The sequence below is a fragment of the Haematobia irritans genome, chromosome 1, assembly GCF_050003625.1.
Source record: "Haematobia irritans isolate KBUSLIRL chromosome 1, ASM5000362v1, whole genome shotgun sequence".
Classification (NCBI taxonomy): Eukaryota; Metazoa; Arthropoda; class Insecta; order Diptera; family Muscidae; genus Haematobia; species Haematobia irritans.
In genome coordinates, this window is record NC_134397.1 from 251,794,709 (window position 1) to 251,811,713 (window position 17,005).

The 17,005-nt window shown below is 30.9% G+C and overlaps 1 protein-coding gene across 4 annotated transcripts in view; it reads right to left on the minus strand.

The window, feature by feature from the left end:
* LOC142220253 (uncharacterized) overlaps positions 1-17,005 on the minus strand; it is a 346,247-nt gene that overhangs the window by 8,129 nt on the left and 321,113 nt on the right. For all 4 annotated transcript variants that reach the window (XM_075289289.1, XM_075289305.1, XM_075289296.1 and 1 more), the window contains exon 3: positions 6,604-6,661. In XM_075289289.1, coding sequence (XP_075145404.1) covers positions 6,604-6,661 — 58 coding nt within the window. The remainder of the gene's footprint in view (positions 1-6,603; positions 6,662-17,005) is intronic.

Sequence of the window (17,005 nt, forward strand, 5' to 3'; positions counted from 1 at the left end):
TGTCTACTCGACTCTGGATCCAACTATAGCCGCATATCTTCTACTGTTGTTAATAAACTTCGCCTTACTACGTACACATTGAATGACGAAACCTTTTGTCCGACTACACTGATTTCCGTTTACGATTCAGAGGTAAAAATTGAAGCGTCACTACGAGTTAACAATCGTATTTATATACATACTCCCGAGAAATCTATTTCCCGATCCTATAAAGCTCGATTTTCCAATGTTCTACTAGCCGATTCTGAATTTTATAAATCGGCACATATTGATATCATTCTGGGTGCAGATATCTACTCACGTATCATCAGCGAAGGTATATCCAGTCGTCCAGGGCTTCCAACTGCACAGAATACAATTTTTGGTTGGACCCTGTACGGAAATTGTCCAATTTAATATATCCGTCCATTAAAAAAAAAAAAAAAAAACATCACTTACTTGAATTGCCTTGAATTGAGACACATAGCAAAGATTACACCAACAACTAGCAAATGTATTTCGTAGATACTTGTATATAAATACTTATATAATATCATATAAGAAAATGAATTCGACTCTATATACTACCGCACTAATACTATAAGAAATGAATTATTTCCTTAATCATAAGATACTATCTTTATTATTATCTGCAATTTATATCTAAATATGACATTACAGAATATATTGCAGAGATACTGCAAGAGGGGGCGGAATGTTTGTGTTACTTTTACACAAACCCTATTTTTCCGATATATATTTTAAAAATCCCAAAGAAGAATAACTTTGACATTTGCATACGATTTGCCAATCTTGTAGATATATGTACTTCGCCGTAAAATCTGTCAATGTCATATTTAGATTTCCGCAAAACTTTGTATTACTTCTGTCTCATTCAATTGTCATCGCTAGACTGGTAAGAATCACAAGAAAAAATAAATCCAAATCTCGAACATCAATCCTAAATCAATTGTTTTCCATTTCTACTTTTTCAATTGGTTTCATTTTGGGAATCCACTCTCCAACATTTCTTGCGGAGACATAAAGCAAATAGACATTGGGATTCTTGGGCTTGATGTTAAACAAAGAGACTCCAACTTCTCACTCAGATTGATTCTCCCTTCCCGCTATCCTATCCACCGCAACAACATACTTTTCTATAGAAATAAAATTTTCACAAAATTCCTATAGGAATTAAATTTTGACAAAATTTTCTATAGCAATAAAATTCGTCTTTTTGTTTTTTATTGAGGGTTGTACTTCAATCATATTTGTTGTTTTGATCTCAGCTTTAAAACCATTGTGTTGACTAAACTACAAGAGTACCTTAACCAACAGAGGAAAAGAATGTTTGTCAAATTTATTTAGGCAAAGCCCTAAAGACTGCAAGATGGTTGGATGGACGCACGTTTCGGAATTACCACATTCCTCATCAGCATCCTCTACTTGCAGCAAAACTATCAACCAATTATCAGAACAAATTCAGGCAGTTCACTAAACCCATGTTCTATAGAAGTAATATATTGTCAAACGAAATGTTGACAAAATTTTCTTTAGAAATACAATTTTGATAAAATTTTCTGCAAAAAAAAATTTGAAATCAGTTTTTCTTTAGACTTAATATTTTGACAATAGTTTCTAGCGAAATAACATTTTGACAAAAATTTTTCATTGAAATAAAGTTTGGCAAAAAAATTTCTATAGAAATTAAATTTTGGCAAAAAAGTTTCTATAGAAATTAAATTTTGACAAAAAAATTTCTATAGAAATAAAATTTTGACAAAATAGAAATAAAACTTTGACAAAATTTTCTCTAAAAATAAACTGGTGACAAAATTTTCTATAGAAATAAAATGTTGACAAACGAAATTATGACAATATTTTCTTTAAAAATAAATTTTTGACAAAATTTTCAGTAAAGCAAATTTTGACATAAATTTCTTTAGAATTCAAATTTTAACAAAACTTTCTAGAGCAATAAAATTTTGACTTAATTTTCCATAGAAATAAAATTATGTCAAAATTTGCTATAGAAATCAAATTTTGACAAAATTTTCTGTAGAAATAAAGTTTTGAAAAATTTTCTATAGAAATAAAATTTTATTAAAATTTTCTATTGAAATTAAATTTTGTCAGAATTTTCTATAGAAATAAAATTTTGTCAAAATTTTCTATAGAAATAAAATTTTGAAAAAATTTGCTATAGAAATAAAATTTTGACAAAATTTTCTATAGGAATAAAATTATGACAAAATTTTCTATAGGAATAAAATTTTGACAAAACTTTTTATAAAAACAAAATTTTGACAAAATTTTCTATAAAAATAAAATTTTGACAAAATTGTCTATAAAAATAAAATTTTGACATAAATTTCTTTAGAATTAGAATAATGACTAAATTTTCTATAAGAATAAAATTATGCCAAAATTGTCTATAGGCATACAATTTAAACAAAATTTTCTATAGGAATAAAATTTGGACAAAATTTTCTATAAGAATAATATTTGGACAAAATTTTTTATAGAAATAAAATTTTGACAAAATTTTATATACATATAAAATTTTGACAAAATTTTATATACATATAAAATTTTGACAAAATTTTCTATAGAAAACAAATCTAAAAAAATTTTCTATAGAAATAAAATTTTGACAAAACTTTTTATAAAAATAAAATTTTAACAAAATTTTCTGTAAAAATAAAATTTTGACAAAATTTTCTATAAAAATAAAATTTTGACATAAATTTCTTTAGAATTAAAATTGTAACTAAACTTTCTATAAGAATAAAATTATGCCAAATTTTTCTATAGGAATAAAATTTGGACAAAATTTTCTATAGGAATAATATTTGGACAAAATTTTTTATAGAAATAAAATTTTGACAACATTTTCTACAGATATAAAATTTTGGCAAAATTTTCTATAGATTTAAAATTTTGGTAAAATTTTAAGAAAATATTCCATGGAAATAAAATTTTGACAAAACTTTTTATAAAAATAAAATTTTGACAAAATTTTCTATAAAAATAAAATTTTTACAAAATTTTCTATAAAAATAAAATTTTGGAATAAATTTCTTTAGAATTAAAATTGTGACTAAATTTTCTATAAGAATAAAATTATGCCAAAATGTTCTATAGGAATATAATTAAAACAAAATTTTCTATAAAAATAAAATTTAAACAAAATTTTCTATAGGAATAAAATTTGGACAAGATTTTCAATAGGAATAATATTTGGACAAAATTTTTTATAGAAATAAAATTTTGACAAAATTTTCTATACATATAAAATTTTGACAAAATTTTCAATAGATTTAAAATTTTGAAAAAATTTTCTATAGAAATAAAATTTTAACAAAATTTTCTGTAAAAATAAAATTTTGACAAAATTTTCTATAAAAATAAAATTTTGACATAAATTTCTTTAGAATTAAAATTGTGACTAAACTTTCTATAAGAATAAAATTATGCCAAATTTTTCTATAGGAATAAAATTTGGACAAAATTTTCTATAGGAATAATATTTGGACAAAATTTTTTATAGAAATAAAATTTTGACAAAATTTTCTACAGATATCAAATTTTGACAAAATTTTCCATAGATTTAAAATGTTGACAAAATTTTCCATAGAAATAAAATTTTAACAAAATTTTCTATAGAAATAAAATTTTGACAAAACTTTTTATAAAAATAAAATTTTGACAAAATTTTCTATAAAAATAAAATTTTGACATAAATTTCTTTAGAACTAAAATTGTGACTAAATTTTCTATAAGAATAAAATTATCCCAAAATGTTCTATAGGAATAAAATTTAAACAAAATTTTCTAGGAATAAAATTTGGACAATATTTTCTATAGGAATAATATTTGGACAAAATTTTTAATAGAAATAAAATTTCTACAAAATGTTCTATACATATAAAATTTTGTCAACATTTTCTGCAGATATCAAATTTTGACAAAATTTTCAATAGATTTAAATTTTTTACAAAATTTTCTATAGATTTAAAATTTTAACAAAAGTTTCTATAAAAATAAAATTTTGACAAATATTTCTTTAGAATTAAAATTGTGACTAAATTTTCTATAAAAATAAAATTTTGACAAAAATTTCTTTAGAATTAAAATTGTGACTAAATTTTCTATAAGAATAAAATTATGCCAAATTTTTCTATAGGAATAACATTTGGACAACATTTTTTATAGGAATAATATTTGGACAAAATTTTTTAAAAAAATAAAATTTTGACAAAATTTTCTACAGATATCAAATTTTGACAAAGATTTCCATAGATTTAAATTTTCTATAAACATTGTTGTCATTTTTTATTTAAGCTTAAAACCATACATTGACTAAACTACAAGAGTAGCTTAACCAACAGAGGAAAAGAATGTTTGTCAAATTTATTTGGGCAAAGCCCTATAGACTGCAAGATGGTTGGATGGACGCACGTTTCGGAATTACCACATTCCTCATCAGCATCCTCTACTTGCAGCAAAACTATCAACCAATTATCAGAATAAATTCAGGCAGTTTATTAAACCCAACAAAAACCACACTTGAACCCTCCGAAAAAAGGTTTTACATTGATAGCCGGCTTATGCCGAAATAAATTCGAAACAAACATATCTCTTTTCCTATGCCACTGTCAAATCATCGATTTGAATTCACATGGCTGGGTTTATTTTGAGCGTGCCTCCTCTTCTTTTTCCATTTGTTTTGTTCTGTTATTGTTGGTTTTGTTCTTCAAGCATTGTTGTCATTTTTTATTTCAGCTTAAAACCATATATTGACTAAACTACAAGAGTAGCTTAACCAACAGAGGAAAAGAATGTTTGTCAAATTTATTTGGGCAAAGCCCTATAGACTGCAAGATGGTTGGATTTTCTATAAAAATAAAATTTTGACAGAAATTTCTTTACAATTAAAATTTTGACTAAATTTTCGATTGGAATAGAATTATGACAAAATTTTCTATAGGAATAAAATTTAGACAAAATTTTCTATAGGAACAAAATTTGGACAAAATTTTCTATAGAAATAAAATTTGGACAAAATTTTCTATAGGAATAACATTTGGACAAATATTTTATAGAAATAAAATTTTGACAACATTTGCTATTGATATAAAATTTTGACAAAATTGTCTGTAGACATAAAATTTTGTCAAAAATTTCTATAGAAATAAAATTTTGACAATAAAATTTTAACAAAATTTTCTATAGAAATAAGATTTTGACAAAATTTTCTATAGAAATAAAATTTTGACGAAATTTTTTTAAATAAATAATACTTGGACAAAATTTTCTATACAAATAAAATTTTGTTAGATTATTTTTGGCTCGAGTGGCAACCATGGCATATCTCGAGCAATTGAAAGAACATCGCTGCTTTCTTGAGTTTTTGTTTGGAATATTGTAATCCGCAAGATGTTATGACAAAAATTTTACATCTTTTTTTAATTTTTAAATTCGTATTGATTTTCTGCGGATTAAAATTTATTTTCTTTAGTAAAAAAATGTCAAAAATTTATTGGGGAGTTTTGGGAACTAAGCGTCACAATTTGGAGACAAGAGTCAAAAAAATACAGATAACACTGAAAGAGACTAGACTACATTTTGCTGTTACTCTTCTAAACATTATCTTTAAGCTAATCATAGGTAGTACGATAAAGTTATTGGTTATGGAAATTTTTTAGAAAAATTTCTAATGACTTACTTCAACACGGCAATGAAACAAACTAGAGAACTTAATACTGAAGTATATTCTAAATTCAAGTATCATTGAAGTGCAGGGATGGACAGAAAGAAACAACGAGTCCGTATGATCGCTCTCTTTATGTACTTCGACAAATGTTAATTGAATTTGGAATTAAGAATAAACGAAGTTTACTTCAATATTAAGTTTTCCAATTTGTTTCTTTATCTTTTTGAAAGAAGGCATTGCAAAGTTGTTTGATTTTTTCTATTAAAGATCCCTTTCATAACTAATAATAATAACAATAATTTCATACTCCACATGAATTGCACAAATAGAACGTTTTGAAGAGTAAGAGCAAAACGCCGCGTAGTGTCTTTGGCCATCACTGGTATAAAGAGATCGATCATACATATTCGCCCCCAAAAGAAAAATTACACTCTGCTCTTCCCTTATGTAAAGAGTGGAAATCTCTCACCTTTGTTGTTTCTCTTTCGTTAGAATAATTAAACCGAAGATTGTATAGGATTCTCAATATTTTTATTATATGTTAATACCTTTTTTTTGCATAGATAAAATATTTAAAAAATAAGATTAAAATAAATAAAAGCCGGCATAAAAAAATAATTATCTGTATTTATTAATACAGTGAAAGCAATTAGTGCATTAATTTTTTGCATATGTTTTAGCACTTCAATTTTTCATATTAAATTTAAAAATAAATTTGTATACGAAACAAAAAAAATCTAACCACATCAATTGTAAATTTACACCATAACTAAGTCAATTTATTGTGCTCAATTAATATTTTATCAGGAAGTAAATAAACTCGTAGTAGATATTATTTTTAATTGTAAGCATAACACACAAAAAAAAAACAACAAAAAACCACAATAAAATATAAAATATTTATTTACCTTTCTCAGCACACTCAGTGGCACAGTCCCGGACAGTTGATAATTCGCTAACATATTTCTGTAAATAAAAAAAGAAAATACAAAAAAAAATTATATATAAATTTAATACTTAATGATAAACAAAATCGAATGGAATAGTTCTGTTTTTTTTTTCTCTGTTGCAAATGACTTTGTTTTATTTATTTTGTATGCATTCCAATGGATATTCATAGTCATTTGCAAAAGCAAAAACAAAAAGAAAGGACAATAAGCCTATCACAGAGCCATTCTTTAAATAACATAACAGGCATATTGCCCTTTTTCATCGGAATATTGAAAAACCACAAATGACAGCTTCAACTGAATATTCGATATCCGAGTTTCATTTGTATTCATTTATTTATTTATGTTATATATTTATATGTGGGGCCACAATCAACATTTGCCACACAAATACGAATAAAACAAAAACCCTAGGACAATGCTTGTATTATAGTACACAACAGTATGAGTGATATATTGAAGTCAATAAAGATCCATACATAAATATGACCCTCTATGCATATACATATGCTGGAAATATTATAATTTAATTCAAAAAAAAAAAAAAAAAACAAAACACTAAAGGACTTTTATGAATACAAAAAGTTCATAAGGTTACTGATGTGAACCAAACCAAAAACATTCGAATAAAATATTTTTTTATAGTGGTTATAATAGTCCATGAAATTTAAACCAATCATTTATTATTGATGAACATGTATTTGAAAAAAATGTTCATATGGAAAAAAATATATGACGTAGGATAAGAGAACAACAAAACTTAGTTGGTGGACTAAAGCTTATCCCTAGTAAAAAGAGCCTCAAGTATAGCAAATATGAATCACATTCAATGATAGTTAAATGAGACGGAATTCTCTCATTCTCTTACATTTTAAATTCTCCCTACACAAAGAGAAGATATTGGTTGAAAATCGATTGTTCTAATGAAAATTCTGCAATTGAAATGAAATCACAATTGTGTCAATCTATTTACTTTATTTGCAACCATTATTTGGTTCCTTCTACCTTTTAGAGATAATTATTATAGATTGTTGTTTGAAATACAAGTCAAATGGTTGTGTGAACTAATTACCTCTCTCTTGAAAAATTTTGATCGAATTCGATACGCACAACCTACCTTATAAAACCTTCATAACCGTCATTTAGTATTCATCACTTACAATTGATAGTCACAGCCGAAATCCGTTGGAAATATTTTTAAATGTCAATATTGTTATTATCAATTATTCAATGTGGAAGGAAAACGTGTTTTATTTTTAATTTAATAAAAAAAACCACTGAAAACTGAATATTTTTCAACCGTTTCTAAGTTTATTTAAATCCTCGGTGGACTGTCTGTCAAATATTTTCACGAACTACTCGCGCAATCGTCAGGATACTCAATGCTACGAATCAGATAAACAGTGCACATCAATTGTTTGGGATCAAATGGAGATCGAGTTATATAAAGTATAAATCATGCAACGACGTCAAAGGGCCTCTAATGGAAAAATCCATCTCCACGTCTTTACTTTATTTATGAAAACCCAAAGCAAGTAACCATGTAGAGTAGATTCTTATTAAATTTTTAAAACTCCACACTAATTTTCTAACTTAATTTGTTGTGTTTTTAGGCAAACTATGTTGACCCATTTTTATGCTATGTGCTCAGTTTGGACTCCATTTATAAGTACTAATGTACTAAGAGTCCCATAGATTTAACTCCCATTGCTTGTCAATTAAACAATCCCAGCTGGCGGGTACTTTTAAAGGTGACAATTTTTGTTAAATTGTTATCAATGTATTGTATTTAGGTATAGTGTGATTTTATATACCATACTTTTATTTAAAAATGTAAAATACAATGTTTTGAGAAAAAATGTATTTTCAATTCGGTTAAGGTGCTAATAAAGTTGGGTGATACAACCAAATAAGAAGGGAGTAACGACCAATTGCGTCGTCTAGTACAACCAACTCCATATTTGGTATTGGTTGGATTTCCCATAATTCGATTGAGTCGACCGAATTTATCGGGTATCACAACTGCCATCAGATAGTTGCTGCAACTGCAAAAAGGAGGTTGGCAATAAATTCGGACATCACAACCAATATGTATTCTCTGTGTATCTCTTTTAGCTTTAATATGAGTGATTTTAATTTGAGCAATACTGCCTCTCTCTCTATTGTATTCTCTCTACTCATTCCAAAAAAGTGGTTTAGAATTCCAAGTAGTGTGAATATTGATAACTTCAAATGTAGCTTCCATGGGCTGTCATACAACAGAATTCTCTCTTTCTCTCTAACCACTTTACCGAGTTACTTGAAATTTACACAGGACTGGGAAGAGGTTACGATATTAATAGTTGATACCAGGTTTTGTGATATTTGGACGGAAGAGAGGCCGCCCCTTTAGGCTTATAATTTGCTTGACATTTTCTGGGACGTTTACAAAAGATACGCTACATCACTTTTCAATATTTGGTGGGGGACGAGGCCCTCCTCAAAAACTGCAAAAAAAACAACAATATTTAGTTTTCTTGAAATTTACAAAGGCAGTGGGGGAATGTTATGAACGAAGAGGCAACCTTCCTTGCCCCACCCTTGAAGGAAAGTTTCAAGAATTTTCAGGGAAGGTTAGGGGTGCTATTCACTACGGTGTTTGTCGATATTGTATCGGGGAAAGTGACGTCCCTTTAAAACAATAGAGCAAAATTTAAACATCTCCGATCTACTTGAAATTTATAGGGAACGTGGGAGAAGGTGATTAAATTTATACATGATTTTTAAATTAGTATATGCTTTTTCGATATCTGGTTGGGGAAGGGGAAAATTTGAATAAACTTTGTCGATTTACTTCGATAGAATTTATAGGGACCATTGAGTAGTTGTGAAATTAATACAGGGTACGTGATAGTCCGATATCAGGTCTCAGTGGAGCGATGGTGGGGATAGGGTTCCCTTTTGTCCGTTTTTTTATACCCTAAACCACATAGTGGTCAGGGTATAATAAGTTTGATCGGCCAAAAAATGTGCCTACCAGAAACATTGATTTTAGACCCCATAAAATATATACCGATCGACTCAGAATCACCTGAGTCGATCTAGCGCTTGGGGTCCGTCCGTCCGTCTGTCCATGTATTTGTTGTTCACAGGATTCCGGTCGCAATTATTAACCGATTTTGATGAAATTTGGTACAGGGAGTTTCTTGGACACAAGGACGAATGTTATTGAATTTGGAAGAAATCGGATCAAATTTAGATATAGCTCCCATATATATGTATCGCCCGATTTCGACAAATGGGGTCACGTTGCGCTTTTTTTCAAACGGATCGTCACCAAATTTGGCAAAAGCTAATCTTTTCCATCGCCCTTCAAGTCTGCAAAATTTCATCCAAATCGGTTCAGATTTAGATATAGGTCTCATATATATGTATCGCCCGATTTTCCCAAATTTGGCCACAAAACATTTATTGATCAACCGATCTTACTCAAAGTTGGCAAAATGTAATCTTCTATAGCACTAACTATATGTGCAAAAAATCATCGAAATCGGTTCAGATTTAGCTATAGCTCCCATATATATGTACCGCCCGATTTTTCTAAATTTGGCCATAAAACCCTTATTTATCAACCGATCTTACTCAAATTTAGCTAAATGTAGTCTTCTATAGCACTAACTATATGTGCAACAAATCATCTAAATCGGTTCAGATTTAGATATAGCTCCCATATAAATGTATAGCCCGATTTTCCCAAATTTGGCCATAGAACCCTTATTTATTAACCGATCTTACTAAAAGTTTGCTAGATTCAGTCCTCTATAGTACTAACTATATGTGCAAAATTTCATAGAAATCAGTTCAGATATAGATATAGCTCCCATATATGTATCACCCGATTTTGAAAAATTCGCCCCTAATAACCTTATGTTTGACCATACAGGCCTCATTTCTTAACTGATCTTACTCAAATCTTGCACAAGGTAACCTTTTGTGGTATTAATCAAACCCGCAAAATATTATGCAAATTGGTTCAGATTTAGATATAGCTTCCATATATATGCATCGCTCTATTTTCCCAAATTTGGCCATAATACTCTTATTTATTAACCAACTAGCGTAACCCGGCCCGCTTCGCTGCGCCTTCCGAAGCGTATTTGGAGGAACATTTTGCGTTAACTTAGTCAACTATATCCTTCGTGCTGAAAACAAATTCGAAAAGATTTCAATTCTTTTAAACAAAACGGACTACTTGATTTTTCGTTTATAGGTACAAATACGGCGGGAGAGGGTGTGCCCTTTCCTCCAAATTTTTTTAATAATGTTCTGTATTCAAGTAGTTGGACAATCTTGTATATTTCTTGTGAATTTTAAGTGTGGTTTGTCAAGGAAAGGTATCCTTCTCCTCAACATATCTGAAAATTAAGCACTCTATTATAACGTACAAAGAATTACTGTGTCCCATCCAATAAATCGGAAAAAGCAAAAGTAGTAAAAAATTTTACCACATTAACATTTGCTAAAATGTTGGAAAATGATGCACCCTATACGTTGGCTGCCAATTTCATGTAAATTTAAGTTCTTTACTAAAAAGAAGTCTGGCAGAAGCCTGTGCAAAAATCATAAAATTGTGTACCGAGTTCCCACTTACGGACAACCCTCTACTTTCAACTTAAGAAAAAAAAAACAAGTATATACGGCCGTAAGTTCGGCCAGGCCGAATCTTATGTACCCTCCACCATGGATTGCGTAGGAACTTCTACTAAAGGCTGTCATCCACAATCGAATTACTTGGGTTGCGATAACACTTGCCGATGGCAAGGTATCGTAAAACTTTTTAACACTGTCTTCTAAATTGTAGGTTAGTCCATAAGGGGTATATATTAAACAAAAAAAAGGCCGATTAAATACGTATATAATTCAGTTTGACAAAATTTTCTATAGAAATAAAATTTTGACAAAATTTTCTATAGAAATAAAAACTTGACAAAATTTTCTATAGAAATAAAATGTTGACAAAACTTTCTATGGAAGTAAAATGTTGACAAAATTTTCTATAGCAATAAAATTTTTACAAAATTTTCTATAAAAATAAAATGTTGACAAAATTTTCTATAGAAATAAAATGTTGACAAAATGTTCTATAGAAATAAAATGTTGACAAAATTTTCTACAGCAACAAATTTTTTACAAAATTTTCTATAGAAATAAAATTTTGACAAAATTTTCTATGGAAATAAAATGTTGACAAACATTGCTATAGAAATAAACTTTTTACAAAACTTTCTATAGAAATGAAATTTTGACAAAACTTTCTATAGTAATAAAATTTGACAATTTTTACATGGCTGTTAGAGGCCATATACTAACGAATTTCAACCGCATCGGATGACTTTTGCTCCTCCAAGAGGCTCCGGAGGTCAAATCTGGGGATCGGTTTATATGGGAGCTATATATAATTATGGACCGATATGGACCAATTTTTGCATGGTTGTTAGAGACCATATACTAACACCACGTACTAAATTTCAATTGGATCGGATGAATTTTGCTCATCCAAGAGGCTCAAGAGTTCAAATCTGGGGATCGGTTTATATGGGAGCTATATTTAATTATGGACCGATATGGACCAATTTTTGCACGCTTGTTAGATACCGTATACTAACATCAGGTACCCAATTTCAAACGGATCGGATGAATTTTACCCCTCCAAGAGGCTCCGGAGGTCAAATCTGGGGATCGGTTTATATGGGAGCTATATATAATTATGGACCGATATGGACCAGTTTTTGCATGGTTGTTAGAGACCATATACTAACACCACGTATCAAATTTCAATCGGGTAGGATGAAGTTTGCTCCTCCAAGAGGCTCCGGAGGTCAAATCTGGGGATCGGTTTATATGGGAGCTATATATATTTATGGACCGATATGGACCAATTTTTGCATGGTTGTTAGAGACCGTATACTAACATCAGGTACCAAATTTCAACCGGATCGGATGAATTTTGCCCCTCTAAGAGGCTCCGGAGGTCAAATCTGGGGATCGGTTTATATGGGGGCTATATATAATTATGGACCGATATGGACCAATTTTGGCATGGTTGTTAGAGACCGTATACTTAGACCACGTACCAAATTTCAACCGGATCGGATGAATTTTGCTGCTCCGGAAGGCTCCGCAAGCCAAATTTGGGGATCGGTTTATATGGGGGCTATACGTAAACGTGGGCCGATATGGCCCATTTGCGATACCATCCGACCTACATCAATAACAACTACTTGTGCCAAGTTTCAAGTCGATAGCTAGTTTCGTTCGGAAGTTAGCGTGATTTCCACAGACGGACGGACAGCCGGACAGACGGACAGACGGACGGACGGACGGACATGCTTAGATCGACTCAGAATTTCACCACGACCCAGAATATATATACTTTATTACAAACGGAATGACAAAGTTAATATACCCCCATCCTATGGTGGAGGGTATAAAAACGGACAAAAGGGAACCCACTCGTTACTAAAAAGAAGTCTGGCAGAAGCCTGTGCAAAAATCAAAAATTATGTACCGAGTTCCCATTTTCGGACAACCCTCTACTTTCAATTTAAGAAAAAAAAAAACGGACAAAAGGGAACCCTCCCCCCACCTTCGCTCCACTCCGACCTGATATCGGACTATCACGTACCCTATATTAATTTCGCAACTACTCAATGGTTCCTATAAATTCTATCGAAGTAAATCGACAAAGTTTATTTCAATTTTCCCCTTCCCTAACCAGATATCGAAAAATCATATACTAATTTAAAAATCATGTATAAATTTAATCACCTCCTCCCACATTCCCTGTAAATTTCAAGTAAATCGGCGATGTTTAAATTTTGCTCTATTGTTTTAAAGGGACGTCACTTTCCCCGATACAATATCGACAAACACCGTAGTGAATAGCACCCCTAACCTTCCCTGAAAATTCTTGAAGCTTTCCTTCAAGTGTGGGGCAAGGAAGGTTGCCTCTTCGTTCATAACCTTCCCCCACTGCTTTTGTAAATTTCAAGAAAACTTAAATTTTTTTTGCAGTTTTAGAGGAGGGCCTCCTCCCCGACCAAATGTCGAAAAGCGTATCTTTTGTAAACGTCCCAGAAAATGTCAAGCAAATTATAAGCCTAAAGGGGCGGCCTCTCTTCCGTCCAAATATCACAAAATCAGGTATCAACTATTATGGTTGACGGAGGTTACGATCTCTCCAAAGTGCTCTGTAAATTTCAAGTAACTCGGTAAAGTTTAATTGTTTCTCTGCATGTACTTAAGAGAAGCGGATGTCTCCCTATGCCCTTTTATTTTTATTAAAAAATCAGGAACCTGATATAAATTTCATAACCTCACCCATTTTTTCCGTAAAATTTCAGTCGGGGGAGTTTAGTTTTGTTTTCACTGTACTTTAAAAAAAAGTCGGGCAAAGGGGTGGTCCCCCTCCCCGACCAAATATCGAAAAATAATGTAGCGGATTTTTGTCTAGATGCCAACCCCAACATTCAATGAAAATTTCAAGCAAATCGCATAATTTTGTTCCAAGTTTCAAAAAGTAGGGCAAGGGGGAGGTCCCCCTCCCCATCCACATATGAAATCATCGGGTACCCCATATTAATTCCATAACCTCATCACATGTTCTCTGTAAATCTCAGATAATTTAGAGAATTTTAGTTTTTTCACTGTACTTTAAAAAAAGTCGAACAAAGGGGAGGCCCCCCTCCGCCACCAAATATCGAAATATAAAGTAGCGGATCTTTGTCTAGATGCCAACCCCAACCTTCAATGAAAATTTCAAGCAAATCGGTCAACTTTGGTCCAAATTTCAAAAAGTCCGACAAAGGGGAGGTCCCCCTCCGCGACCAGGTGTCAAAAAATGAGGTACCCTATTTTCACCACATGAACGCCCCCTACGATCTCTGAAAGTTTCAAGTAAATCGGTTCAGCCGTTTCGTACCCAACTCGGACCACACAAACAAACAAAAAGTCGCTTAAGGGGAGGTACCCCCTCCCGATCAAATTTCGAAAAAAAAAATTGGGAATCTTTGTCTAGGGATCACCCCCTACTATCCCTGAAAACTTCGTGCAAATCGGTCAAGTTTGGTTTAATTTTCAAAAAGTCGGACAAAGGGGAGGTTCCTCTCCGCGACCATATGTCAAAAAATGAGGTACCCTATTTTCAGCACATGAGTGCCCCCCACGATCTCTGAAAGTTTCAAGTAAATCGGTTCAGCCGTTTTCGCGCCAACCCGGAACATACAAATAAACAAACAAACAAACAAATAAACAAACATAATTTGAATTTTATATATATAGATGTTACTCAAATTTCAAATTTTGATGTACTAGCCGATCGTATTTATACGTACTTGTAGCTTTTGATTTATTACCCACACTAATTTAACGATTTTCTCTTTTTTAATAATGGGCTCAATATTAGTGGCATACTAACTCCGTAGGTGCAATATCAACACAGCCAGTGTTGCTAGAAGTAGGGGAAATTCTCTATATGTAGGGCTTTTCTAATATTTAGCGTCTTGTAGGGACGTAGGGCCACAATGTAGGACATTTTCACTCAACATAATTTGTAATAATTTTTACATTTTGGTGGCTCTAGAGGAGGAAATTAGAAGCCGGCAAGGCTTGATCTTTAATAATGTGTGGTAAACTTTATTCCTGTAGAAAATTTTGTCAACATTTTTTTTCTATAGAACATTTTGTCAAAATTGTATTTCTATAGAAATTTTTTTCAAAATATTATTTCAATAAAAAATTTTCTCAAAATTTTATTTCTGTGGAATTTTTTCTAATTATACAATTATTATTCGAGCTTTATGGACAGATATAGATTAAGGAACATGGTTAATAGAGCCATTGAAAAGAAAACGCCAGATACAAATCTATACACGCCTGGACTGTACATGTTTCGGTTCGGGCGAATGAACCTTTCCACAGCCTTTAGTATAGATCTGGCTGGGAGAGATAACTCAATTTTGGGCCCTTTATGCTAACTCCTTATGGAGAAAACATTTGGGAAATTTCCTCTTACAAATTGAATCATCTTTTTTCCCACTGTACATCATCTTTTCATATAACTTACAAGTCCCTTAATCTTATTTTTATTTCGTTTTGTTACATAGTAATGCAACAACACGAAATTTATTTTTAGAAAGCTAATTTGTTAGAATTCACCTAAGTGGTGAACAGTCGAACAATGCTTATTGTTTCTACAGTCAACTACAACATATGACAATTAACAGAAACTGGTTTCCAGGATACAACAACAATTCTAACGCGTACATTAGTCGTGTTTTTCCTAGTTTTACGACGGGCTCATCGTTGCTTATTATGTTACATGTTAGCCTGATACCGAAAACAGGCAATTGACGTCCAAATGCATTATATCTAATTATACAATTATTATTCGAGCTTTATGGACAGATATAGATTAAGGAACATGGTTAATAGAGCCATTGAAAAGAAAACGCCAGATACAAATCTATACACGCCTGGACTGTACATGTTTCGGTTCGGGCGAATGAACCTTTTTTTCTCAAAATTTTATTTCTATAGAAAAAATTCTCACACAAATTTGTTTATAGAAACTTTTTCGAAAATTTTATTTTTATAGAGATTTAACAAAAAAGGTTTCTAATTTGGGTAGAATTCTACCAACTGTGGCAACCGTGGTGGTAATACAAATTTATATTCTAAGTTATATACGTTGAACCATTTTTTTGTAAAATTTTTTAAATTTAACGAAAAATATAGTAGGGAAAATTGTTTGGGAATGTATGGGAAAGTAGGGAACTTTTTTTGTACTTGAAGGGTAAACCGAACATTTTCCCTGGCAACAATGACTATGAGCTATAGTCAGATTGACACAAAGCACCCATAGACATGTACCCCTTAATTTTCTTAAATATGTAACTGCGGTTTATCTCCCAGACCTATATGTTACCCCACAAATGCTTATGATTACTAATTCTGTAATGGTGGTTTAGGGTATGATATAGTCGGCCCCGCCCGACTTTCTACTTTACTTACTTGTTTGCCCGTAAAAATGATAGAACTTTTTTAAGTTTTTGGCAGAATTTTACCATCGCTGTTTAAAATAAAACATTTTTAACAATTTGAAGTCTGAAATTAAATAAATTTCATTAGCTATTGTTCCTGCGTTTTTTTTTTGTACAAATATTAGCTATTTTCTAATATAAATATTGCTAACATTTTTCTCCTCTCAATAGTTGACAACAATTCTCTTGGCAAAGAGACTGTATGGCGTTTTGCTCCTACTCTCCAAAACTTGTTCACAAGCAAAACACTATCCATCCATCTTAGCCTTAGAATTAAGAAT